The sequence below is a fragment of the Zalophus californianus genome, chromosome 13 (assembly GCF_009762305.2).
Source record: "Zalophus californianus isolate mZalCal1 chromosome 13, mZalCal1.pri.v2, whole genome shotgun sequence".
Classification (NCBI taxonomy): Eukaryota; Metazoa; Chordata; class Mammalia; order Carnivora; family Otariidae; genus Zalophus; species Zalophus californianus.
Window position 1 is genome coordinate 89,366,493 of NC_045607.1, and position 26,297 is coordinate 89,392,789.

Sequence of the window (26,297 nt, forward strand, 5' to 3'; positions counted from 1 at the left end):
GTTTGAAAAAATATGTGTTTCCTAAAGACTGTGATGAAGACTGCCTCTGAGTATGACCCACATAAACCATTCATCATGAACTCTTTTCCTTACTTGTATGTCTGTGGGGGCTCTATTCTGTTATCTATAAAACAGCTTAAAGTTTGAAAAGAAAAATTGGCAGAAAACATTTTCATTTCATTTTTTAAACATTTGTTTACTTTCAAATTGACATACAGTAACATTCAGTCTTTTTAATAGAAACACCTATGAGTTTTTGGCAAACGTGACCATATAACCACCACCACAATCAAGATCCAGAACAATTCCACCACTTGCCAAGCAAACAAACAAAAAACCCTCCCTAACTCTTAAACCCAGGTACCCACTGATCTATTTTCTACCCTATAGTTTTAAATTTTCTGGATTATCATATAAATGGGATTATCCACTAGATACCTAGAGATGTGTTTTGTCTGGCTTCTTTCACTTAGCATAATGCAATTGTGATTTATCCATGTTGTTATATGTACCAGCAGTTTATTCCTTTCTGTTGCTGAGTAGAAGTCCACTGTATATATTTACCAGATTTTGCTTATTCATTCCCCAGTTGGGGGATTTTTGGGTTGTTTCCTGTTTTGGGCAATTACAGATCAAGTTGCTATAAATGCTTATGTATAGATTTTTTTGAGAACATAGGTTTTCATTTCACCTGGGTAAATAGCTAGGGTAGGATTGCTGGGTCATGTGGTAAGTATATATTTAACTTTATAAGGAACCTCTAAACCTTTCCGTCGTGGCTAGACTATGTTTGCATTCCCGGCAGAAAAGTATGGGCACTCCAAGTTTTCCACATTCTTGGCAGCACTGATGTCGTGTTTTTTAAAGTCATTCTAGTAGGTGTGTAGAAGTATCACTTTGTGGCTTAATTTGCACTTTCCTAGTATCTAGTGATGATAAGCATATTTTCACATGGCAATTGGACATCCATATGTCTTCTTTGGACAAGTTTGCATTCAAACCTTTTGACCATTTTTAATTGGTTTGTTCATTTTCTTACTAAGTTTTTAGAATTATTTGTATATTCCAGATGCAAGTCTTTTATCAGATGTGTGACAAGCAAATATTTTCTCTCAGTCTGTGGCTCATCTTTTCAGTCTTTTAACAGTGTCTTTTGCACAGCCAAGATTTTAAATTTGGTGGAATTCGGTTGATCTTTTTTTTTTTTTTCTTACATGGACTGTGTTTTCGGCGTCATGTCTAAGAACTCTGCCTAAGCCAAACTCTCAAAGATTTTCTCCTATGGTTTTCTTCTAAATACTTTCTAGTTGTACATTTTACATTTAGGTTTATAATCCGTCTTGAGTTAATTGTCATAGAAGATATAAAGTATAGGTTGAAGGTAGTTCTTTTTCTTTTTTGTGATCGGAGGTCCAGTTTCTTCAGCCCCATTTGTTGAAAAGACTATCCTTTCCTCACTGAGTTGCCCTTGCACCTTTGTCAAACATCAGTTGGCCATATTTGTGTGGGTCTATTTCTGAACTGCATTCTGCAGTCTGTTCTTTGTGTATATGCTTTCCCTTATAGCACACTCTTCTGATTTCTGTAATTTTGTAATTCTTTTTTTTTCTTATATTTTTTATTTCAAAACCTAAGGACATCTTGTAACCCAGATACATTTAAGGGGAAATATTCATTTCTGTATTTTGTCATGTCTTGGAGGAAAAGTAACCCCAATTATTATTCCTTTTATAGATTTTTTTCCTTCTTTTTTCATCCTCTGGAGAGGGATGAAAAACCAGGGGGTCACATGACCCTGGCGATGCTTGAGGTCACTCCGGGGTGGGGACCACACCCTGGGTCACTCCCCTTAACCTATCTTCAGGCTCTAAAACTACTTCTTCAGACCCCTGAGGTATACAAAGCAGAAGAATCAGGCTGTGGAAAGGATTTCTAAGAGATGAGATGTCCCCGTGCAGTATTCCTGCAAAGAGGAGCAGATGAGTCAGGTGCCCAGAGCAGGCTTCGATCCTAAACTAGCAACCAGAGTTTTCTGAAGACTGTGGTTTTGTAAAGCAACCCCCACCTTTCAAGTTCATTAAGTACGGGGTCTGAAAAAAACTTCAGCTTCTGTTATCAAATGGAAAAAAATATTTAAAATTAGCTTAAAGAGGAAGCTATCTTAGGAGGTAATGCAAATGATTTGTTTTGTGTTTCTGGAGACATGACAGTTGCTGACTCCTACTGATGCCTGATTGCAAATAAAATACACAATTTCCCTAAGAACTTTCAAAAAGGCTCCAGCATTACTGAAGCCCGCTGCTTTCATCTGTTTAAAGAAACTGCATGTGTGAATTTTTCATGCCCTGGCCAAATGTGTTACCCTTTAATTTAGTCAGGGGGGGCCAAAATGAACGGGAAAACCTGCTTTGCTTTGTTTTTGTCTGCTTAATTCTGTAGTTGTGGAACCTTTCCAATTTTCTTCTTTGTCTCATAACTTCAGGACTTCAGTGCTGGGTTGAAGCTTAATATAATAACCCCTGATTTCAAGCTGTATTACAAAGGTATAGTCATCAAAACGGTATGGCATTGGCATAAAAACAGACACAGAGCTCAAACGGAATAACCCAGAAACACACACACACACACACACACACACACACACACACACACACACACACACACACACACACCCTAAATGTATTTTCTTTAGCATAAAGCTGAGAAGTGTATCTATCTCCTTCATGGATGTAATATATACATGCCAGGGACATATGGTCATATCTGTAGAGTTGTTAGTACAGGCTTTCAAGACACAGAGTTTGAACTGGACTTCCAACTCCATGAGCTACCACTCTTTGACCTTGGACAAGTTGTATCACTTCTGCAAGCCTAAGTTTCGCCATGGTGACTCCTACCTTGCGGAGTTTGGGGAACATCAGATGAGATGATGATGTGAAGATTAGCCCAGTGTCTGGCTCACTGTGTTTAATAAATGTTGACGATTACTCTGCTTCCCAGTAACAGCCCAAGGGCAGGCTCATGTTATAAGTCTTCTTCTCAGACAGTAATGTGCACATGAACCACCTCAACTTTGTTAAAATGTGGAGTCAGCTTCCCTAAGTCTGAGACCGAGCCTGAGATTCAGTAGCTCCCACTTGCTCCCAGGTGAAGCTGAGGACACTTTGAAAGGTGAGATAATAAAAGATGTTTGCCTGCACAGGTGTTTTGCCTATCTAACCAATGGTTTTCAATACTCTGCGCATTAGAAGCTTCCAAGGAAATTAAAAAAAAAATTGATGCTGGCCTCACAAATGAATTTGAATTCATATTTAAAGGATCCAAGGTGGGGCCTAGCATTTTTTTTAAAGGCCTCCCAAGTGATTCCAGTGGTGGCCAAAGTTGAGGCACTCTGCTTGGTGACTCTGATGTGCATACAGGCTTGAGAAAAATATCTTCATGCCGCTGTTTGCAAGAGTGTTTTTTTGCCTCTGTAATTTACAATAAGTAAGAATAATTTAGGATCTTAAAAGTATAGTGCATTTCCTGAGAATTTACGGGGTAATCAAGCTCACAGCTTTGCCTGTCTTAGAAGCTTTAATTGAGGCAAAATTACACCAAATAACAATTAATCTTCTAGTTATTCTGAGCTACTCAGATATTCGATTCAGGTTTGCTAATTGCTCTTTCCTCTTATAAACATTAGCTGAAAAATAGGTAACACACTTTATGCCTACAACCCCTGTATGCGCACTCTTCAGGAGAGAAGAAGCAAGCAGAAAATGGATTTTTGTTAAAGGCCCAGAGTGTAAAGAGGGGAGTTCTGCTGTCTGCTATGGGGAGTTCCAGAGGAAGTTACAGACGTTCTCTCTCTCATGAGAAGAAAGCCTCAGTGTGGTAAAAAAATTTGCTAAATAAATTCAATAGAGGCAACTCCCAAAGTCCTCTGACAGTTATATCTCAGACTCAGCAACTGAACCTCCTTGCAAATCCCATTTCTTGTCCCTGCTTCCTGCTGTATCATGTGTAATAAAAAAAAAAAAATAGGAGAGTAACAATGAATTCCTGAACCTGGTCGAAAATGGTTACTTATGTATTTGATCAATGAGTAAGTGAATATTCCTCTTCAGACCAGAGTGGCCTTGATAGCAAGTAGCTCTGTCTTGGTTAAAAGGGGACTTAATAACTCAGAATTTGGAGATGATCCCCATCAGAAAGGGATCTACCCTTAAGAGGGTCCTGTTAGGGAGAGCCAGAGGGAGAGTTACTACAGGTGGATTTCATGAAATGGAATCATGCAGGACATTCGGAAGCACGAATCTCTTCACATGGGACATCCCACAGTCTTCTCAACCTGTCCAAGCAAATGCGGGTGTGATCAGCAGCGTTTTACCGAGAAGCAGTGATGTTCTAGACCTGCTCCCACCCCAGCCTGCACAAAAGCATGCAGGGCAGACGTGAACTCTCTCCTGTCCCATAGATCTTTTAGAAAGGCACATCAGTGTTCTAGTGATGGTGAAAACAGGGGTTGCAGGCAAAACGTAAACTTGCCCAGTTGTTCTTGATAAATCTCAAGTTGGGGCATAACTATCAAGTGTGCTGTGGGATGATGAAGAACGCCAGCCAGTTTGTACAACACGGGCAAGTTGCAGTTTGATGAGAGGAAAACAGAAGTGAGTAGGTTTAGGCTCATTCTTATTTCTCCCTCTTGCTGCCATGTGCCCAACCCTTAACTGCAATGGAAGATACCGAAACATACTCAGCCTGGGCACTGCCTTCAAAGTCTTGCAGGATTATAGGAGGAGAAACTCGGGTCAGAAGAGAATTGCCATGTGAATCATTTAAGCCACGTAAACCCAACATTTATTTATACTTTAGGATCTATTGCACTGAACCACCCAGGGGGCACCTGGGTGGTTCAGTCAGTGAAGCATCCGCCTTCAGCTCAGGTCATGATCCCCGGGGTCTTGGGATCAAGCCCCGTGTCCTCCTGCTCCCTGCTTAGCAGGGAGCCTGCTTCTCCCTCTGCCCCTCCCCACCTTGTGCATGTGCGATGCACGTGCTCACTCTCCCTCTCAAATAAATAAAATCTTTAAAAAAAAAATCTCTTACCCAGGATGGTCAGGGAATGGGCTGTTCTGGTTAATAAAATATCATGGTAAATAAGGAATGGCCCTGTGTTGCATATACGAATTACCACTTGCCCAAGAATTATAACAGGGTATGAAAGAAAGGAACCAATGTTTGCTGACCACCTATCCCCTGCCAAAATAAGGCACTTCACATGTGCCATTTTGTCTAATTTTCACCACAATACTTTGAGGCAGATATTAACCTTGCACCTTTATAGATAAAGCAGAGGCTCACAGAGCTAAATGACACAGTCAAGATCAAAGGGCTCATAATCTCAATCCAGTTGATCTGTCACTAAACCCCATACTCTTAATGTACCACTTTTTATAAGGGTAAAAACTTCTCGAAAAGCATATGCTTAGAAGCCTCTGCAAGTATTTATTGAATGGATGTCTTGACTAACTAAATGAATGAATGAAGCAAGCTCTCCTGAGTTTGATCTGATCTTTTGTCATGATTCAGAAGTTACTTTAAGGTCTTGCCACACCTCCATATAATGAATACCCTTTCATTAATGATGGAGGCGGCATAATCTTGTAGTTTCCCACAATGTATTCACGCATACACTACCTTGGTTAGTTTGACTTTGCTTTACCACTCTTCATGCCATTGTTTTTATAGAATTCTTTAAAATCAACTCAGCTTTTATTCTTTGAGCAAAATGGTATACCCCTGTGGTAAATGGAAAACCAGTATCACTGTTACTGGTAAATAGAGAATATAAGCAAAAAACAAATGTGATGAAAGTAGTGTTATTAAATTCTACCCAGATATTTACAGTATCTGCCTGGGAGCTTTCTGTTTTACTAAAAGGAGAAATAGCCATTGTTGGAGGTGTGAGAGTCTAGTTGCAAATTATATGTTACTTGAAGGGTTGAAACAGAATTGAAGAGGACGTAAATTCCTCCCTGAGTAATTCAGTTCCCTTTAGGCCTTAATTCTACCCTAAATAAAATAATCTTGCGGGTGCCTGGGTGGCTCAGTTGGTTAAGCGACTGCCTTCGGCTCAGGTCATGATCCCGGAGTCTCGGGATCGAGTCCCACATCGGGCTCCCTGCTGAGCAGGGAGTCTGCTTCTCCCTCTGACCCTACCCCCTCTTGGGCTCTCTCTCACTCTCTCTCTCTCTCAAATAAATAAATAAAATCTTTAAAAAAATTATCTTGCATGCTTCATGTGTGCCTCATATTTTGGGAAATATTGTTGCAGTGGAAACTTTAGAATTTTAAGCCAAACATCTAACTGGCTCTGAATTTTTTTTAAAAGATTTTCTTTATTTATTTGACAGAGAGAGACACAGCGAGAGAGGGAACACAAGCTGGGGGAGTGGGAGAGGGAGAAGCAGACTCCCCGCTGAGCATGGAGCCCGATGCAGGGCTCGATCCCAGGACCCTGGGATCATGACCTGAGCCGAAGGCAGACGCTTAACAACTGACCCACCTGGGTGCCCCAAACTCTGGCTCCGAATTTTAACTTTACTAACTGTATGTCCTGGTGTGAACCTCTTTGAGCCAGTTTCCTCAACTGTAAAACAGTAATAATAATACATATTTCATGGTTGTATTTTCAGGATTAAGTGATGTAGTTATAAAGAGCCTAGCACAGTGCCTGGTGCACTAGGTATACACTAAATATTAGTTCTATTCTTCCTTTCTCCTTATTGACAGAAAAGAAGAAGCTTGTCCAGTGGGCTCGTGTGACTCGGTGTTTGAGGGCCCTTGGAGCTTAGCAATCCCCGGGTCTGATCCTGGCTACTTTCCTGTGCCTTGGTTTCATTTTCTAAAAAGAGGATGGCTCTCTACTTTGCTGGCTTTCTGGGAAAACTAAACGAGATTGTGTGTTGGTAGAGGACGAACACATAGTAAGACTCAACAAATGATAGTTATTATTACTCCCAGTCACGAGAGGAGGTCGTATTTGGCAGGGAGGGTATAATTTGATCCATATGGAGAGAATGGCCCTGGGTAATAAGACAGCAATCAGCTGCACAGGTGGGCGTGTTGAGAGGAGAGAAGCACCTCAAAACAGCGGGTCAAGAGTCCCACTCTTGACCAGATAGGACAGGGCAGAGGAGAGAGAGGAGCCTGAAGGAGGGCCCAGCTCATGACAGGGGTCTCCTGGGACATGGGGCTGGGCTGGGCCTCCTCAGCCCCCACTCTGTACAGAAGTGAGATGTGAAGGCAGACAACGGGAGAACGTCTTGTTTTTTTGTGCAGCTTTATTCACAGTGACGATCCCTAAGGAACTGTACACAGTAGACTATGGCAGCAATGTGACCCTGGAGTGTCACTTTGACACCGGAGGTCACGTGGAACTCAGATACTTAAAGGCCAGTTTGCAGAAGATGGAAAACGATACATCCTTGCAGAGCGAAAGAGCCAGCTTGCTGGAGGAGGAGCTGCCCCTGGGGAAGGCCTTATTCCACATCCCTCGAGTCGAAGTGACAGACGCAGGCCAGTACCGCTGCCTGATCATCTACAGGGTCGCCTGGGACTACAAGTACCTGACTCTGAAAGTCAAAGGTGAGTCGTTCCAAAGACTGGAATCTGTGGAGGCATTAGCCCAAGCCAAAACTGGGAGGGTGGTTACAGGGAGACGGGGCTATCTTAGAGAAAACAGAAGCACCTGCCCAGAAATAGTTTTTAACATCTGAGTATAAAGCAGCTGAGGTGAAGGTAGTAAGGGCAGGAGTTGCAGGAATAATGTGGGTCTAGGCGGAAGGCAGGAAGGGGGTCCCTGAAAGCCAAAGATAAGCTTTGCCTGGCTCACAGCTCCCCCAAGGAACAACACTGACTTGATCACCAAGCTCCCCTTTAAGAGAAGCTTATTCCTCTAATCCAGAGTTTTTTAAACCGTGGTTTGCTGGCCGTTCATGGTTAAAGCATCATAGTGAGTAGCAACCAGGTGAGTGTCTTTCTCCAAATAAAATGAATAGGTCAGAAGGCAACGCACAGTAGGGCTGAGCGTCCTTTTGTGAAACTCTTGTTTCAGAGGTGGTGTGTGTGTGTGTTATATTGTGATGTAAAATATTTTTTCTCACTCTGGGACATAGTCTAAAAAGTTTGGAAAACACTGCTCTAGTCCAAGCTTCACGTACTGCAAATGAAGCAGCTGATGGGGGTAGAGCTCAGTGGTAGAGCGTTTGACTGCAGATGAAGCAGCTGACGTCCAGAGAAGTGAAGGGGGGTGGATTTGGGAAGCCCAGTCAGGTACACAGCTGTCCCCATTCCTCTAGGTTAGGGCTCTCCTCACCACAACACAAGCCAAGAACCTGAGTCTGAAGAGAATCTTCAAGTTTGTGTTTGTTTTGGAAAAGGCCATTTTGGGAAAGCCCTCTAACAAGTACAGAAGAACAGACTCGGCTCTGTTCACCAGCTTGTGCCTTTCAGCCCACACTGACGGTTCTGGGTCTTCTCTGTCTCCTCCCAGTCTCACCCAGTAAGCCTCAGAGGATCTGTCCTGTCTTCTGGAAAGTCCATAGGCTTTGGTCCCTAAAGACCATTGACCTTGGCAGCAAACTCCAGAACTTTGAAGTTCGTCTGCTTTCAGTTAATGGGAGGAAAGCGGGCTTTACATTCTCATGATCCCCTGATGTATTCAGTGTCTACACCCCTAACTCACTGCCTCCGAGTTTGTTAACCTCCGAATGCTGTAATGCATGTAGGGTCTCTGGGCCATTCGAGGCCAGTCCTTCCGCTCTTTCTCTCCAGCTGAGGGCTGCCTCTTGTTCCTGGGAAGCTACGTTGCCAGCTCATCACCTAGAGCGGAGATGGCTCAGGTGTGGGACAGGTTTATTCCTTAAATCTTATTTATTCTTGAAATCCTTGCCGCTTTTCAAACTACGGTGTATGGGGAGCACAGGACTTTCTGAGGGTTTGCAGAGGCACAGGCAGTTTTAGGATATGAGTTTCTAATTCTTCATCTTCCCACATATTCTTTCCCCAAACTGAGTGTGCCTGAGAATTAGCCTTCCAGGCAAGGCTCTTGGGGTTCCCCTAAAACGCTTCCTTTTTTATCATCACCTTCTTCCACTTCATAGAAAGTGTACCTCTCACCAATGTGATGCGTTGCCTCGGGGTGCAGAAAAACTACATCCTGCTCAACAAAAGCCTGAGTGGAAATATTGATCCCTTATCAAACTGTAATGACTAACAAATCCTTCTGCAAAACAGGTGATACCGAATTCTGTTTTCAACAAAGCTGGAGGAGGCCCTAATACAGTTAAGAGCTGATAGTAAAAAATGAAGTAGGGTTGTTGGTTTTTTGTGTTTTTTTTTTGCCGTATGAATCATAAGGCTTTTAAGCATAAAATGGCATCTCTATAACAAAACTGCTTCCATACCCACTTACTTGTTCACATGAGTAAGTTTCCTTCGCCTTTCTTGCCATAAAAATGGAAAAATTGAAATAGAGCTGAGGCTGATCGTGTCTCACCCCCAGCACAGCCATCTGTACCTTGGATACATGAACAAATAAAAAAAGAAAGCCCCATCCACCCTCTTACGGGATACATTCCCAGAAAACCTTGTCTTTTATGTTTAATCCTTATCAATATTCATAATATTTTCCATTTTGATTTTATGTGTGTTGATAATAGAAATTAGATTTCAATGCAGAAGGAAACCAAACACTTGAGGCCTTGTGATCACAAGTAAAAAAAAAATTAATCTCAATTGCTGTACATATTTTGTTGTTGCAAAGAAACATAAGGATCACCGATACAGGAGCTTTCTAACATGTTGAGTTAGGATAAAATCCTATAGGAAAAGTGGAATGTGAACTGAGGGTCACGGAATGAAACAATGTGAAAAAGAGTGTAAAGCTCTGACCATGACAGGAAAATTTTTCTTAAAGATTTTACTTATTTGAGAGAGGCAGAGAACACAGAGGGCGAGGGAGAGCAAGAAGCCGACTCCCCGCTGAGCAGGGAGCTCCATGCAGGGCTCGATCCCAGGATCCCGAGATCATGACCTGAGTTGAAGGCAGACGTTTAGCAACTGAGCCCCCCAGGCGCCCCTACAGGATAATTTTTATATGTATTTTTCCATGGACCGTGGTGTGTATAAAAGATACCTCCTTTGATATCTAGACAGCATTAGGTACGTATGTAAGAGTGAAACCATTGTTTGACTTAAAATATAAATGTTTGTAAAATGCTAAACATTATATATTTTTCCAATACAGATACTAAGGAAAAATTTTAAGAATCTACCTAATAAATGTGTGAGAGGGTGCATACTGTGTCACAGCCTTTTAGGAGGAATGCAAGCAAAAACAGGAAAAGCTGAAGACCATCACCTAAGAGTATTCTACCCTGATCAGGGGAGATCTGGTGCCTCAGTTAGGGTTTGCTTCAGTGAAACAGGCCTGGAAGAAGTACGTGCTTTTTCCTTAAAATGCCTGATCTGTGGCCTAAACTTGAAAACAGGTTTATAGTACTTTCTTTGATATCTGGGCAACGGTTGATCTTAAATATAGTGAAAAGAGAACTAATTTTTTAAAAGCCCAGGAAAAACAGTGCTAAGTAGAATGGCTAGAGAGTCAGAAACCTGTGTTTCTGACAGGCAGCTAGGATGGGTGGCCTGTCTGAGGGAGAGCAAGGACCGTGGCACCGTGGCCCCAAGAGGCCAGAGCGCCCAGGGCTTAAGCCCCCAGGCCGGGACCTGGACTGAGCCAAGGATCCCAGACGGACACAGCACAAGTCCTGAGAACAGAAGGGCCAAACCCGCCCCACGGCCCTGGCAGGACGTGAGGAGGGCAATGGCAGAGCACCAACCCCCAGAGCGGACTGAGGCTCTCGGAAGTATTTCAAACCCACGAGAAGGCCCGGGCTGGATGGGAGTTTGACTTGAGCAAGTAGAGGAAAGAGGCAACAGGGCTTCCATTTTCTCTCACAGTGGCCTTTGCCCTGAGGAGGGGAAACGGCCCAAGGAAAGCGGTGCAGCCTTGAAAGGATAAGGGACAGTCGGCCTCTGGACCTAGAGAGCGTATTGGCTTAAAGCACTTACTGATGGGGCTCAACCTCTCCCTCTCCTCCTCCAGAGAAGCAGAAGGATAGTGAGGAAAGCTGCAGTTAACACAATAATATCCTGAATTCCTCAGTGGGCCAAAGCTCCTGGGGTGTACAAACTGTGTAACCTGAGGTTCCTCCCCAGGTCATCTGACAGATGAATTGGGAGCAAGCCTCAAAGATTTCCTTCAGCGATTGCTAGAAACCTGCCTACGTTCTGTAAGACCAAGGCGTGTGAAACTACGTTTTTTCACCTTCGTCATCGTCATCACGATGAGAAGCAGCTAATACTGCTTGGAGCTTATCTCTATTTCAGGGATGCTAGAGTTGCCAGTCGTGTAGGGATCCTATTGTCAGAGACGAGCAGGGAGACAAACCATTCAAAGCAGCAGAAATTTAAATCCAAAAATAGAAATTCTTTTAATAGAGCAGACTGAGTAACTAATGGGGGGGGTGGGGAACAGGGAGGCGAATCAGCAATTAGCAATAGCAAGAAGCTGCTGTCTGCACTGGACCGGAGGGAGAGGAAGAAGGCAGGGTTAATGGAGCTCGGGGGCTGGAGTCACGGGGCAGATACTGGAACCACAACGGGCCCATCCACAACGCAGAGTACTAACCACTCTACGATCACGGCCACAACGGGCCCATCCAGTGGCAGCAGGAACAAGGAAGAGCTGTGGGTGCTGCTGGAGAGGCCATTGCAGCATAGAGCGTGGGGGGGGGGGGCGGGAAATACCCTAACTTCTCCCTCCTGTTTGCCCTCCAGACTTCCCGCCGTGTCTCCCGTGGGCTGGCAAGAGCCTGGGAGACACGGCCTGCCGGAGTCCGCCTTCACACGGTACAGAGCAAAGAAGAACACTTGAGGGATGGATCTGAGAGCAGATAGGCCCAGGATCCACACAGCACACATCTTGTGCATACACTGGTAAAATGTGAGATGAGTACTAGTGTAGTTGGCTAGAACTGTAGCAGACTCAACAACTAATAGGTGTTGACTCAGGGCTAACAAAGGGTGGTGGATGGTCTTGGGTCCACCAGGAGAGGGTCTCCAGGTGCCCACTGGGCTGTTACAGCCATCCTAGCTGCACCTAGATCATTCGTTAATCAAATTAATCTTATGACCTTAGGCTGCGTTAAAACCCCATGTGGGCCTAAAATGTGCTCAACACATAGGAAGTAATTAGTCACACTGTGCTTCGTGCTGCTTAGGTCAAATCTGGAATATAGGTCATGTTACATTGGCAAACACAGGGAATCCAAAGACTGGTATGTGGCACTGGGTCTAAAAACTGCCCTGTGAGATATGGTTGAAGGAAGGAGGCATGTTTTACCCCAGAACGGAAAGACTATATGGAGTCTTGCCAATTATTTTCAAATACCCAAAGGATCATATGCAACAGCTAATAATAATTGCTAACATTAATTGAAGTTTTACTATGTTCTAGGCACCTAACTCATTCAATCATCCTAACACGTCTGTTAAGGATAAGTATTATCCTACCTGTTTGTAAAAGGGAGAAACTCGAGGGCTTTAAAGGTCATGTAACCAGCCCTTGGCTCAAGCCTAATCAAACCACATTCTTACCTACTATGCTGCTCATATGTCGTCTTACTAAACCAGACAATTACCAATGGGTTGAAGCTGCCAACAGGCAAAGTTTGACTTGGCAGAAGGATGATCTTTCCAGTGAAAGTTTAACTTTCTAATTGTCTAATCATGGTGATGGCTCCTCCTGGCAGTAGGAGCTTCCATTTATAGATGTATTTAGCCAATAGTTATCTAGCAGCTTACCAATATCAGAAAAGAAGTATTATTAAAGATAAGGGACATTTCATCATGATAAAGAAGTCAATATGACAGGGAGGCATGAGTCCTAAATGTGTGTACATCTAACAACATAACTTCAAAACATATAAAACAAAAACTGACAGACCTAAAAGGAGAAATAGATCCACAATCCTATTTGGAGATTTCAACTCATCTCTATTCTAACAGGTAAAGTAAACAAAAAAGAAAATAGAAGACTTGTGTAAACACAGCCATCTTGGCCTAACTGACACATGTAAAACTTACACCCAACAACTGCAGAGTAGGAAGTTGGACTAGTTTGAATTGTAAGATCACTTTTAGCTCTGAAATTCTAAAATTTACTCATCTCTTCCTAAGAATATCCCCCTTGGTCCAGCTTCCCCATTGTGTGTGGCTAATAATGATGCCTTTTCACCAACTTCCCAAATTGCACAAGGCTGTGGAGGCATCTTCAATATCGCATGCATGCAAGCTCTGAGCTCCCATCCCTTCCCCCCAGCCTTGCTGGTTCTTTTCGCTGAACATCTCTCTCATCTTCTCCCTCATTTATATATCCCAGGTTACAGCCTCCGCCTCCCTTCTGATTCTTGGCCCTCCTACCTCTGAAATCACCTCTCAACTTGGCCCCCAAGATCAGCTTCTTGTTCTGAGCTACCCTGCAGGAATGGGCCAGACCTTCATATGCCACACATTGCTCTTATGCATCTATTTGTTCTCCTCCATCCCCGCCCCCCAAAGACCCCAGAGCTTATAGAAATAATCTACACTGTAATAGGATAAATGATCATAAGAGGACATCAAACCAAGGGAAAATAAGTATAGATAAATAACATAAAAAGAGATTAGTGAGTCCTCAAGATGCTTCGGAGATCCTGTTGCGTTGCTAGAGGTAGATCAAAATTGGCTTCAAGGAGACTGATAAGTCCAACCAGTTCAGGTCTCACTAGGCTGCTTCAAAACCTGATTCTCCTCATCTTCTATGATTTCTGTGTGCCCCTAAGTCCCCGCCCTTCCTGTGTCTGTGGCTCCATCCCCAAACTTTTTGCAATTACACAGACAATCATCCTCTTATGATGATTCCAGTACAGAATTCAGAATAATGTAGCCACGAAGGGCATGGGTTCAAGTCCCCCTCCCCACCCCAGATTCCAGCTGTTTCCTTATTTATAAAATAGGAATATGAATTTTGCCTACCTCCTAGGGTCCTTGAAGAGTTCAAATGAGGTAATACATGTTAAAGAGATAGAATCAGGTTTTAGAGCCACTATCATCCCTGTTCCTCTCCAAGTCCTTGACCAAGTGAGCTATCCACACAACAATCAGTAGCCAAATGGGAAGTGAACTCCATTTTTTAAATTAATAACCGGATGAGCACATGATTTTCTCCTTTCCCTTCCCCCAACTTCAGGGCTTCCCTGGTGGTTTACAGTGGAGAACATGACTTAGAATAAGGGCCTCTTTCTTCTTGCACCCTCATCTTAACTTAGAGTTCAGGTTTGCAGAACAGACCCTGAAGTTACTCATCTATCCAGCTTCATGGGTAAGAAAGTTTACCCCACCCACCCAGTCACAAGCAGAAGGTGGAAAACCGTGAGCAAGGAAGATGTGAGTTTTTTGAGGCAGGCCACCCAGGAGGCACAGCCGAGTATGCTTTACCACACGGAGGCCAGAACTTGAGAGGGCCGCGGATTGTGAACCGTGCTTCGAGACACAGTCACCCAGTCCAGTGAACCGTGATCCAGGGAGCATCTTTGGCTATAACTAATCAAGTTAGCAACTCAAAACACAGCGACACAAAGGGAGGTGCTCAAGGGGCAAAAATTGTGGAGAGGGTCCTGAACATTCCTTTCCCCTCCACAGTATGTAAAATCACAGGGCACGAAGCTTAGCACCTAGAAAACCCTTAGTACCTCGTGCACATTTGATGTTTTCCACATGTCTGTTATCATGATTTTAATGTAAAATCTCTTTTCACAAAGGGTGTGCCTATTTATACTCCTCCCAACAATTTAAGAAAAAAATAGTTTCACCGCCCCTGTGCCATATATGCAATCAAAGTTTGTATCAAAATTCTGTCTCTTAAATATTTCCTACCTATTGAAAGCTAGTACTCATTTCCTCTTCCCTTCACCGAAAATCAACAGGTTACTTTCCATACTCCCTGATATCTGCATATGTTGTTAATATCTATTTTGGGCTATCATCTGAGATAATTGGGCAATTTGTCCTTGTGTCTTCCTATTGTTTTCAATGTCACTTGTAGGCATTTTAGATCTCAGTTTTCTAGAGGGCAGGGAGCCACATTTGATTAATTCACTTGGCATATACTACACAAAAGTGTGTGTGTATGTGTGTGTGTTGTGGACAGGAGAAGCAAGGAGTAGATACAGCCAATTCTTGACTACTTATAGACAGAATCTGGGTCTTTATTTTTTCTCCTCCTAATCTCAGAAGAAAGGAGAGGGGGAAGTGGGAAAAGAATTTTCTCCTGTAGGAGAAGCACCAAATAAAACAAGAATGTGGGGGTGATCTAGTCTCCAGTCTCCTCTCTTGTCTCCAGTCCTCCGCTCTGAGATAGTTTACAATCATACAGGAAGCCACAGAGTGTGGTGGGATAAAATGCTCTTGAGATTTGGAATCAAACTTCCAATGTGCAAACATTGGCTCTCCCAGTTATTAGCCCTGTGACTCTAGGCAAAATACTCAGTCTCACTTCAGTTACTCCAACAAAAATTGGGAATATCAACAATGCCTTTTTTGTTAGAAGAATTAAATCATTCAGTGTAAATAGTGTGATACCTGAGACAAAAGAAATGTGTAAAAAATTAAAACCATTATTACTTCATATTGATAATGATAATTGTATTCACATGGCATTTAGCACAAAGCCGTCTAGGAACCAGAAAAGAAAGACTTATTTCTTTTTCTTCTTGTATTATCCAGCTTCCTACAAGAAAATAAAAACTCATTTACTTAGGATCCCGGGGGTAGATGAGGTAGAGCTCACCTGCCAGGCAGAAGGTTATCCACTGGCAGAAGTGACCTGGCCAAACGTCAGTGTTCCTGCCAACACCAGCCACATCAAGACCTCGCAAGCCCTCTACCAGGTCACTAGTGTTCTGCGCCTAAAGCCACACCCTGGCACGAACGTCAGCTGTGTGTTCTGGAATGCTAACGTGAGAGAACTTACTTCAGCCGTCATTGACCCTCATGGTAAGAGTACCCCCCCCCCCGCCTTCCTAACTCCATCAGTCGGGGTTTAGGCACGAAATAGATGGCACACTCGGAGTGAGGATAGAGTGATAAAAGATCTGTATATGAAGGTGTGGTCAGGATTTAGAGAAGCTAGTAAAGCTATTGCAGGACCCTGGGGCTTCGACGGTCAGAGAAACAATTACCACCATTGGAGTGGTTACTGAATCCTGGGAAAGGGAGCTGTAGGGAACTTGCCCCTTGACAGGAGTGGGGGCCTCCAGTAGAGGGATGCTGCCATCTGCAGCAGCTCTGATGGAAGCTGGGTAAGTGAACTCCCTAAGCTCCTCCTCCTCCCACCCTCCAATCTCCTGCTGGTGCCTCCTATTGGCTGAAGCCACCTGGAAGTCAGAGAACAAGGGAGTCTGCTGATGTGTTCCATAAAGGTCAACTGCTCAGAGCTCAGAGCACAGTGTGGAAGTGTAGAGAATGGATCTGAACAGGAAACAGAAACTATCCAGCACAAAAGCTAACCCTTGTGACTCAGGTGCAGTGCAAGGAGTCAGCAGGATGAATATTACTTTGCTGGCTTTGCTGATAGTCAAGTGGTTATGGGGTTTCCGAGGAAAACTGGCCTTTTGTAAAACCTTGCGGAGTCTTTCCTGATTATGCTGAGTCCCACCTTTAGAACTTCATACACCAGGGCAATTTTTTTTTTATTTGCCAAATAAGAGCAACTAACATCTAGTATCAAAAATCTTTCATAAGAGACAGGTCATTTTATCACCAAGCACATCGTACATTTCCTAGTGCTCCTATAACAAATTACTGCAAACTTTGTGGGCTTAAGACAACATGAATTTATTAGCTTATGCTTCTGAAAATCAGAAATCCCAAAGGGGCTTTGCTGGGTTCAAATTGTTGATAGGATGGCAGTAGCTCTAAGGGAGAGTTCCTTTTCTCATTTTTTCCAGCTTTTATCGACCACCTGCATTCCTTGGCTCATGGTCCCTTCTTCCACCTGCAGAAACAGCAACTACATCCCTCAGACCTCTGCTTCTGTGTCATCACATCTTTATTTAATTCTCCTGCCTCCCTCTTCCACCTTGTAAGGACCCCTGTAATTACATTCCATTCCTTCCCCCAACCCAATAATTCAGGTTCCTTTTCCCATTTCACGGTCCTGAATAGAATCACATTAGCAAAATCCCTTTTCCCATGTGGGGTAACACATTCACAGGTTTCAGGGATTCAAACATGAACATCTTTGAGGGGGGTCGGTATTCTGCTACATACCAGCAAAGGATATAATCTTTGAATAAAGGACAGTCCCTAGTACTGCTTAAATTTGACTTTATAGAAAATTTACTGTGTTGTCATTGTATTACACTTTTTGCCCTTTGTCTTAGTTAGACAAAACAGAGCCTATGACAGGAGCTTGTGTAGCATGTAAGTATTTAGGTGGTGACCTCAGGGAGCAGAAGGGAGAGGTTTAGGAGATTCAGACAGGGAAGAAGGAAAAGTAAATATAAGGGTACATTATCAAAGTTGTTGCTGTTGGCAAAACAGGAGCTCAAATACCCAAGGACCACCTGGGAAGTGTACAGATGACCTCCTCAGATGCTCACTCAAAGCACGTCAGGTGGTTTCACCCGTATAGATTGACAGTAGTGTCCAGAAGTGTACACTCCATCCCCCTGTGAGCTATGCATGCATGTGGGCTGAGTGAGACCCCCCCCCCCCCCCGCCCCAGCGTCTGCAGTGTCAGAGTCATCCCAGGACAGAAAGCAAAGTACCCATGTAAGGTGAAGGAAGTCCACCTAGACTTCTACCAAGCCGTGGCTGAAGTTAGAGGTGAAGCCGAGAGTCAGTGAGGCAAGACCGCAGTGGTCTGCCCCTTGCACCTGCTCAAGCTCACCTACAACCTCACATTAAGTCCACTGTGACTAAGCCTTCAGGCTGGGAAGCAGCCATGATCTCTTCAGGAGATTTCATGCGCAAGAGTTCATAGAACAAGCTACAGTGCCTGCTGCTACAGCCGATCCCAAGCCATAACTGATAATTGAGATCTCTCTCATCCACTGTACATCCTAGATTTCCCTCACTCAACACTTCAGATGGAACAGTTTGCTTCCCTGGGGTTTGGGGAGGAGACTTGGTGACTCTGACTCTCAGGCCTGAGAGAACTGAGCCTTCTTGCCCTGAACAGACTGAGTTGTCACAATTACCTTTTCATTGTTATTACTGAGCATGGAAGTCACACAAATCAGATAATCACGTGGTGAGAAAGGGGAGCTGACTGGAGCCCAGGAACCATGTCAGGGGCTAGTAGCATGGATACAACTCTGGGAAGCACGGGTAAATCTAGGCTGAAAAATCTCTAAGTGCACAAAGATCTCTTTATCTCTTTGCCAGTTGCATTTATGAGTGATATCCTAGAAGATCCTGAACTGATGCAGACCCCACAGGCCCCTCCCATGACTGTTGACTATGCATTCAGCTACATTGGCTTCCATGGAAAGAAGGGCCACATGACTTCATTTGTAACTTTTCACTAGTTCAAGGTTTCCAGAGGAATGGTCAGTGTGCCCTTCCACTTCTCTACCACAAAGAAAAAAGTACTGATGTAATCAGTGGGGCAAAGCCTAGATCCTAGTTATTTCTAAATTCATCTTACCCAGGCCCCTATTTCCCTGACCCTTCTGGAAAGCCACATTCCATCCGAAGTACTGGCTTGCACTTAACCAGGCAGGAGATTCCACACAGCAAAGGACAATTAAGTAAGCAATTCCGAGAAAAATAAATTCCCCTGTGATTATTAGCATTTAAATGCCTCTAAAGTTCTAGTATGAGTTAGTTATAGCTCAGTTTTCATAAAATGACAAGTCTGCGGATCTTCACTGTGATAGAAAGAGAGACGGAGAATGTTGGAAGACCAACTTGCCTAATTCACTGTTTTTACTCAAAGTTGACCCTAAAAATGAGGTGTTTCTAATGGCTTCACTTCTAACAGGATTCTCAGAGTTGTATCCATGCTACTACCCCCTGGCAGGGCTCCTGGGCTCCAGTCAGCTCCCCTTCCTCGCCACGTGCTCTCTGAACTTGCTTGCACGTCTCTCACCTCCATGATTTCTTTGTTCAGGCAGTTTCTCCCACATAAAACATAATCCCCCTCTTCACCATCTTCAAGGCCACCCTCTCTCCAGAGCAGCTTAGATAACTCCAGGGCACAAGAGGTCTTTACCTTCTCTCTCCTCCTAAGACTGATGACATGCACCATGACTTTGTGTGCCTGTGACTATACATGTCTTTTATCTTTCATTGCTGTTTTATTTTCCATGTATTTGAATTGTTCACATGGGTCTTCTTTATACCCAGACTAAAGCAAAAACAGAGCGGTCTGCCCCTACCAAGTGCTCAGTAAATGACAGATGAGTGGGTTGGAGGATTAGTCTTGATAATTCCAGTCCCATTACCCCAGCTGCCAGACTGTATGGGCAGCCAGGTCTCGGCAATCAAATGATCCCCTAGTTTGTGGTCCAAATGCCAGCAACAAGAGGCCAAAGTCACACATCCTCCCACGGTTCCTCACTTCTATTTCTCAAAGGGATTTTTAAGTTACTTTATGACTGTCTCCTTTCTACTCATTCTCATCAGTTGGCCTGCTCCTTGCTGACTTCTCTGACCCGCCGCAATCTTCTCCAGAAATCAGTGAATAAAGCAAATACTGCAGTGAGAGTCTGGTGGTGGGAGGTGCTCCAGTGGCTCTAGGATGTGACTGAACAGCCTAACTTTTAACCAGAAACGGAAGGTCAATGAGACCATTCTCTTTTCGAAACAGGGTTCTTGTTCTTGGCCAGTTGTTGCATTTTCATGAAGAAATGTGATGAAATTGGAGACAGGAGATAACTCTAGCAACATTCTTGTGGGGTGGGAAGTGAAGCCTACCCAAGAGACCTGGAGGGGACTCTCTGACAGTGGTCAAGAGCATGGGCTGTGAAGTCAAACTGACTTGATCTTTAATAGTTTTTTTTTTAAGATTTTATTTATTTATTTGACAGAGAGAGTGAGAGAGCACAAGTAGGGGGAACAGTAGAGGGAGAGGGAGAAGCAGGCTCCCTGCGGAGCAGGGAGCCCGATGCGGGGCTCGATCCCAAGACCCTGGGATCATGACCTGAGCCGAAGGCAGACGCTTAACCATCAAGCCAACCCTGACTGGACCTTTAAATCCTCTCTCTACTACTACTAGCTTTGAGAACATGAACATATAACTGAGACATCCTAGAACTTGGTCTCACATTTGTAGAATAAGGGTAAATAATGAGAGATACGTTAGAGCATGATTGTGGGGATTGAACGAAACATGCTGGCAAAGTCCTCAGCACTCGTAAAGCGGGGAAATGGGGAAAAATATCATGCCCCTAGCAAGAGTGCGTGGGACTGTGGCAAGGATGAAACATGGTTTTCCCATTGTATCGTCATATCATTGTTAGGTAACATCTAATTATTATAAAACAATCTGTAAGAATATAAGGATATAGACTAAGCTGCCATAACAGAGAGACCTCAAAATACGACTCCAACAAGACAGAAGCATATTTTTCTCTTATGTAATATTCAGAGATAGAAGGTGATTCAGAGCCGGGAAATACCTATATTCTGTTCTTTCTGGGTTCTTTCCATCTTGTTGCTCCCCCATTCTGTAGAATGTTGTCTCTGTTGAATTGTCAAAGCTGGATGACTACTACATCCATGTTTCAGAAAGGGAAAAGAGTGGTGGAAGACATATCCAATGTCTTAAGGCCAAGACTCAGAAGACCCATGACTTGAACTTAGTTTTCATGGTTGGTCACACCTAACCGCAGGGGAGGCTCCAAAATGTAGTCTTAAGAAGCCATGTGTCCGGCTAATGCCCTCATAGGGAAGAAAGGGAAAATGGATTTAAGGGATAAGCATCAGCCTGCCACAAGGTGACTAAGGACAGGGAGGATCGGGCCGGGTAGACTAGGTACACAGATGATTGATTAAGCCCCCCAAATCCTTATTGACATCTTTAATGTAGATGGTACTTGGCTTTATAGGGGATTTTGAGGTGACTTAGGTGAAGTCTTTGCACTCCAAATACTTACAGGCTAAACAGACTAGTGTGCATTGTCAGAAAGTCTCCAGGGGTGAGTAGAGCTTCTGTACATGGAAGGAGCTGTGAAGGTAACCTGCAAAGGACACAACAGGTTTGCACAGAGGTGTTAAGGTAGGGATTTCTCCTGTTGTGAGGACACTGAAGGTCCCAGGGCTCCTTGACTCACAGTGCTACTGCAGTGGTGCTTAATAAGCACCTCCTAAAAGTAAAGGAGCAGTTGTAGTTGGTGTGGGTTATCCACTGTGTAGATGAGCCAGGCTTCTGAATCCTTTCTTCCTTACTGTTCACCACACTGTTTTCAATAGAGACAAATATCTGTGGGGCCTGAGGTTTGGATCAAACAGATCCAGGCTTGCAATCCTGGCTCTGTCCCTTCTTTAGCAGTGATAACCTCAGATAGATTATTTAGCATCCCTGAGCCTTACTTCCTGAACTCTAAAATGAGGGGCTCAGATTAAATGATGTCTGATTTCTTCTCAGCTAAAGTGATCTATGATTCTCAGATGGCATTGAGATGGGGGGAGGGAAGGCAGTTGGCAGGACCGAGCCCTTCCTCACGAGCAGTTTTGCCAGGTTTTTCCTGGACCAGGCTCTTGTGTTTATTCTGTATAAGTTACTCCATGGGGCAAATTCAGGCTTTTGGAAAGGGCACAGTTTACTTTGGGTACTCTTCTACCTCCTATTATGAAGCCCCCTCCAGCCCTCCCCATTGTCAGTCTGGAGCCCTTATTCTAACCTATGGATACCCAGAGCTCTCCTCTACAAGGCCTTCCCCTGGCTCCAAAATTGCTCCTCTCATCCACATCTCTACTAAACTCACCTTTTCCTCAGTGCCAGAACACTGATTAGCTGAGCCAAGGAAAGGGCTCATCACAGTCATTCATACTAAGGTATGAATGACTGGATTTTGTATGTTAACACTGTCTACAATATTGTGTTTTTCCAAAACGATCCTGTTAATCCTTGAAATTGAACGACTATTAGCATAGATTCTGAGCGCTGCGAGTGCTTGACAGTAGAGGGAGAGGACATGTTTGAATTGAGGGACTAACCTACTAGAAAGAAAAATGATGATGATGATGATGGTAATAGACAGACAGACAGACAGATAGATAGATGTATCAGAATGATGAAAAACACAGAATCTGGAACCAGACAGCCTAGATTATATCTTAGCTCTGTCTCTTACAGCGTAACTTTGGGAAAGTTTCCTAGACTCTCTGTACCTCATTTTCTTCACCAGTGAAATGAGGGTCATTGCAAATCCTGCCACAGAGGGTGGATGTAGGAAGTAAATGAGCCAGTACATCTGGCACACACAGATCAGAACCTGGCATGGAATAAATCCTCGCCGTACGTTGGCTGTGTTGGTTGTAACCTACTCAGCTGGCCAACTTGTTGGTTTACCTCTAAGCTACCATGTAATGGGATTCTGGTGCTTTTCTTTCATCCAGGTGGCAAAGAACTTGACACCTCTTCAAATCGGCTGCTTCATGTTTTCATCCCTTCCTTCGTCATTGCTTTGATGTTCGTAGCTACAATGATAGGCTTAAGAAAACAGCTCTTCCAAAAGCTTTCCTTTAGAAAAGGTGAGTTTTATTCAAGGTAACCAAATGGACTGGGTGTCTGCAGTGTGAGGCTCTGCTTTGTCCCAATGGCCTACAGCTTCCCAGTTTCACATGAATCTCCTCAGGGCTTGTGCATCGCTTTGGGCTCAGGGGGCTCGTCCTGATGGTCTTTCCCCCAGAAGAAAATGGCTCTAGTCTTCAGTGAGCCGAAATCCTCATACTGAGTATTTTAAAAGGAATGTTTTGTTCCTGTGCTAAAATAGTTTGCTTTGTTCTTTGAGCCAAGAAGTGTCATTAGCCTCATGAGATCAGTGTTACTTTGGCAGTGCAGACGGCTCTGTGGTCAGAGTTCATGGGTGAGAGGGTACCAAGATCACCTCAGAGGATTCCTTCGGTTCTCATCCCTCATTTCCCCAGCCTGGGTGTTAGCTGGGCTGAGCCTTCCCCCCAGCCCCAGGAATCTGAATCGCCTGGTCTGCAAGGAAAGGAGAAAAGTGTGTGAGGCCATTTAGGGACAGGAAGAGCACCTGTTTTGATGGTGCCCTGAAGTCTTTCAGCAGCTCCCCGGGAGGCCCTCCTCATCCTGCCCTGTTGTCACCCACCCACTCCTGCTGTGCAAACTTTGAACCCTGGTCACAATATCTGCAGACTGTCTAGTGCTTTCCTAGACGGTTCCTTTGTCAGCACCCAATGAGCTCCTCCCAAAGTCTACACATGGCCTTGTCTATAGAAAAGAAATGACATGTGGGGATAATTCACTAGGAATTTGGGGTGGCCACTATTTGAGAATTGGGGGGCTTTTAGGTGGTTGTCATGCTACATTTACAGTCTAACCTCTGTATTCTCTTCTGCCATAAGATATTATCATGCTCAGTTTGTCCATTGCCCTATGTATGCATCAACTTGGGTGCTAACCGCAAAACCCTCTACTATAAAATCCGAGGAATTATTGTCAACAGTAAGGGAGGGTGAGGGTTGAGGAGGAAGGAAGAAGTGAAGAAGGGAGGGAGGAAAAGAGGAAGAAGGGGAAAAGAAAAAGAGAGAAATGAAGTCGATTATCATATGGTTTCGCTTACTTGTGGAACATCAGGAATAGCGTGGAGGACATCAGGAGAAGGAAGGGACAAATGAAGGGGTTGGAAATCGGAGGGGGAGACGAACCATGAGAGACTATGGACTCCGGGAAACAAACTGAAGGTTCTAGAGGGGAGGGGGTGGGGGGATGGGTTAGCCTGGTGATGGGTATTAAGGAGGGCACGTACTGCATGGAGCACTGGGTGTTATACGCAAACAATGAATCACGGAACACTACATCCAAAACCAATGATGTACTGTATGGTGATTAACATAACATAACATAACAAAAAAAAAAAAGAGAAATGGTAGAAACAGAGAAGAAGGGCATCTCACCATAAAGGACGACTTACAGCATCTGATAGAACTTTAACTAAACAGGATCACTTCTGCAAGTCTGTGACCTCAGAGAGCCATGGCAGGTGCCCCTCGTGAGAATCTTATCTTCTGCCACCTTCTTTTACCTCCCCTAAACCCACCCCTAAGAAACAGATCTATACCTAGTTCCAGGCCTGGGGCCTGAGATCCCTTTAGTTACCTCAGAAATGAGCAAGAGTTTTCTGTCCCTACTCTCTTTGGAAGAATGAAATGCGGTCACACTCACAGGTAGAGCAGAAAAAATTCTTCCCCTCATCCTTCATCCCAGTCTCAAGGTGAGTGAGGATATCTGTAGTTCCAAGCCGGATGCAAGGCTCAGGTACCAACTGTGGTGGGAGACACTTGTTGCTAATGAGAGTTAAGTGAATAAATTTGCAAATGATTCCCTTTTTGTTTTTAATGAGCCAGAGTGAAATCATGGCTGCCTATATAATACCCACCCTCCACCTCCACTCCACAACTCACACGCACTGGGATCTGCTTTCTTTCGTGGGAGGCACTCGGACACACATGTGGAAATGCATCTGCCATGCACACAGACTCATGTGTCATGGAAGAGGGTTGAGAATGGCTGACACCATGAATAGAGCTTCAAGCCAGGGTCAGAAGGCTAGTTCTGCACCCTATGCTGCCACATATTGGCTCTGTGATCTTGTATGAATTACCTAACTTCTTTGAGAAGTTTTTTTTTTTCTAGCTGTAAAATGGGAAGTGACTTTGTTACCAAAGTGCTTAAGAAAAAATTGGCCCAATCTGAGTAAGTATTATTTTGGGCAATGGAAGGAGAGAGTCTCCACCCAAAAGAACTGAGTTTCTAAATGTTTGCACTAGATCTCTATAAGTGTCTCATTGGGGGCTGGTAAGCAATAGGTCACCTTCCACCACTAACCCATGGACTCTACACTTTGAATGGCACTGCCTTAAAAGACTGAGCCAAGACTTTACAGGGATTTAAAGCAAAGCCCAAATATGTTGGCTAATGGTTGCATAAGAACCACAGGATGGCACCACTAACCCCAAGCATTAGAGAGGATTGCCCTGAAGCTCCGCCATGCAAGGGCAATTTCTATGGGTTCACTCTTAGGCTTCTTTCATATGGGAATCCTCTTAGAGGAGATGGCAATGCTAGATGGAGGCCCGCAAAGTCCAGGCCAAGGTCAGTATTGTCATGAGGGCGTTCCTAAAAATCTGGTGGACAAAGCAAAGGCAGAATTAGGGATGCACTGAGTTCAGAAACCCAGGCAACTGCAGGACATGAGCATCCAGCTCTGGAAGAAAATCAGAGTGGGGGAACATGTGACGTTAGCAGTTGAGAAAGATGAAACCAGGGGAACAGTGGTGAGCGGCATCCTATTATGTAAATTTGTGCTTCTACTCCCCAAGTTGCTTTGAAAAGTATCTGTCATTTACATCCTGTCATTTACAATCCTACATTGATGAGACCTCTTGCTCTGTGTAGGGCAGACAGGAGGGAAGTGGCCGTCAAGAGCAAAGCAGAAAAGGGAGAGAGAATTCTGAAGCTGGACGTTTCCTGGGCTGAATACCCAAATCAGCAGTCCCTTGGCCTTTGAGTGCCTGGGACCAGGGGCTGAGAAAGGAGTGGAAAGTAGAGGACTGCTTTGTTTGCAATTTTCACCCAAGGGTACAGTTTTACTCTATCATTCAGCCTGAGGTCTCAAGCCAAGCCACAGAGCACATTTGGGCTTCTATACATGTGATTTATTGGATTAACTTTTTGTTCTGCCATCTTTTAGTCTAGAAACAGAAGACTTTTCTCGTTAATCTTATCCCATCACTGGGGATTTCTCTTTTTCAGACACAACAAAAAAATCTGACACCACCGTAAGGAGGGAAGTGGACAAAGCTGTGAGTAGTCATGATTTTTCTTACCGTTTTCTCTCCCAGCTTGAGTTAAGAAATAGCCCCTGTTCTATGAATGCACAAAGGGCAACTGAATAGTTTCAGCCTGTACAGAATCTTCCTGTTGAGTGGCATTTCAGCCAGCTGCCGTTGTA

The 26,297-nt window shown here is 44.1% G+C and overlaps 1 protein-coding gene across 2 annotated transcripts in view; it reads left to right on the forward strand.

Annotated features, from left to right (window-relative positions):
- Positions 1-26,297, forward strand: part of PDCD1LG2 (programmed cell death 1 ligand 2) — a 57,810-nt gene that overhangs the window by 17,201 nt on the left and 14,312 nt on the right. The window contains exons 3-6 of one of the 2 annotated variants that reach the window (XM_027615826.2): positions 7,327-7,632; positions 15,874-16,143; positions 22,717-22,851; positions 26,099-26,148. In XM_027615826.2, coding sequence (XP_027471627.1) covers positions 7,327-7,632; positions 15,874-16,143; positions 22,717-22,851; positions 26,099-26,148 — 761 coding nt within the window. The remainder of the gene's footprint in view (positions 1-7,326; positions 7,633-15,873; positions 16,144-22,716; positions 22,852-26,098; positions 26,149-26,297) is intronic. The other variant, XM_027615827.2, reaches the window with a different exon arrangement.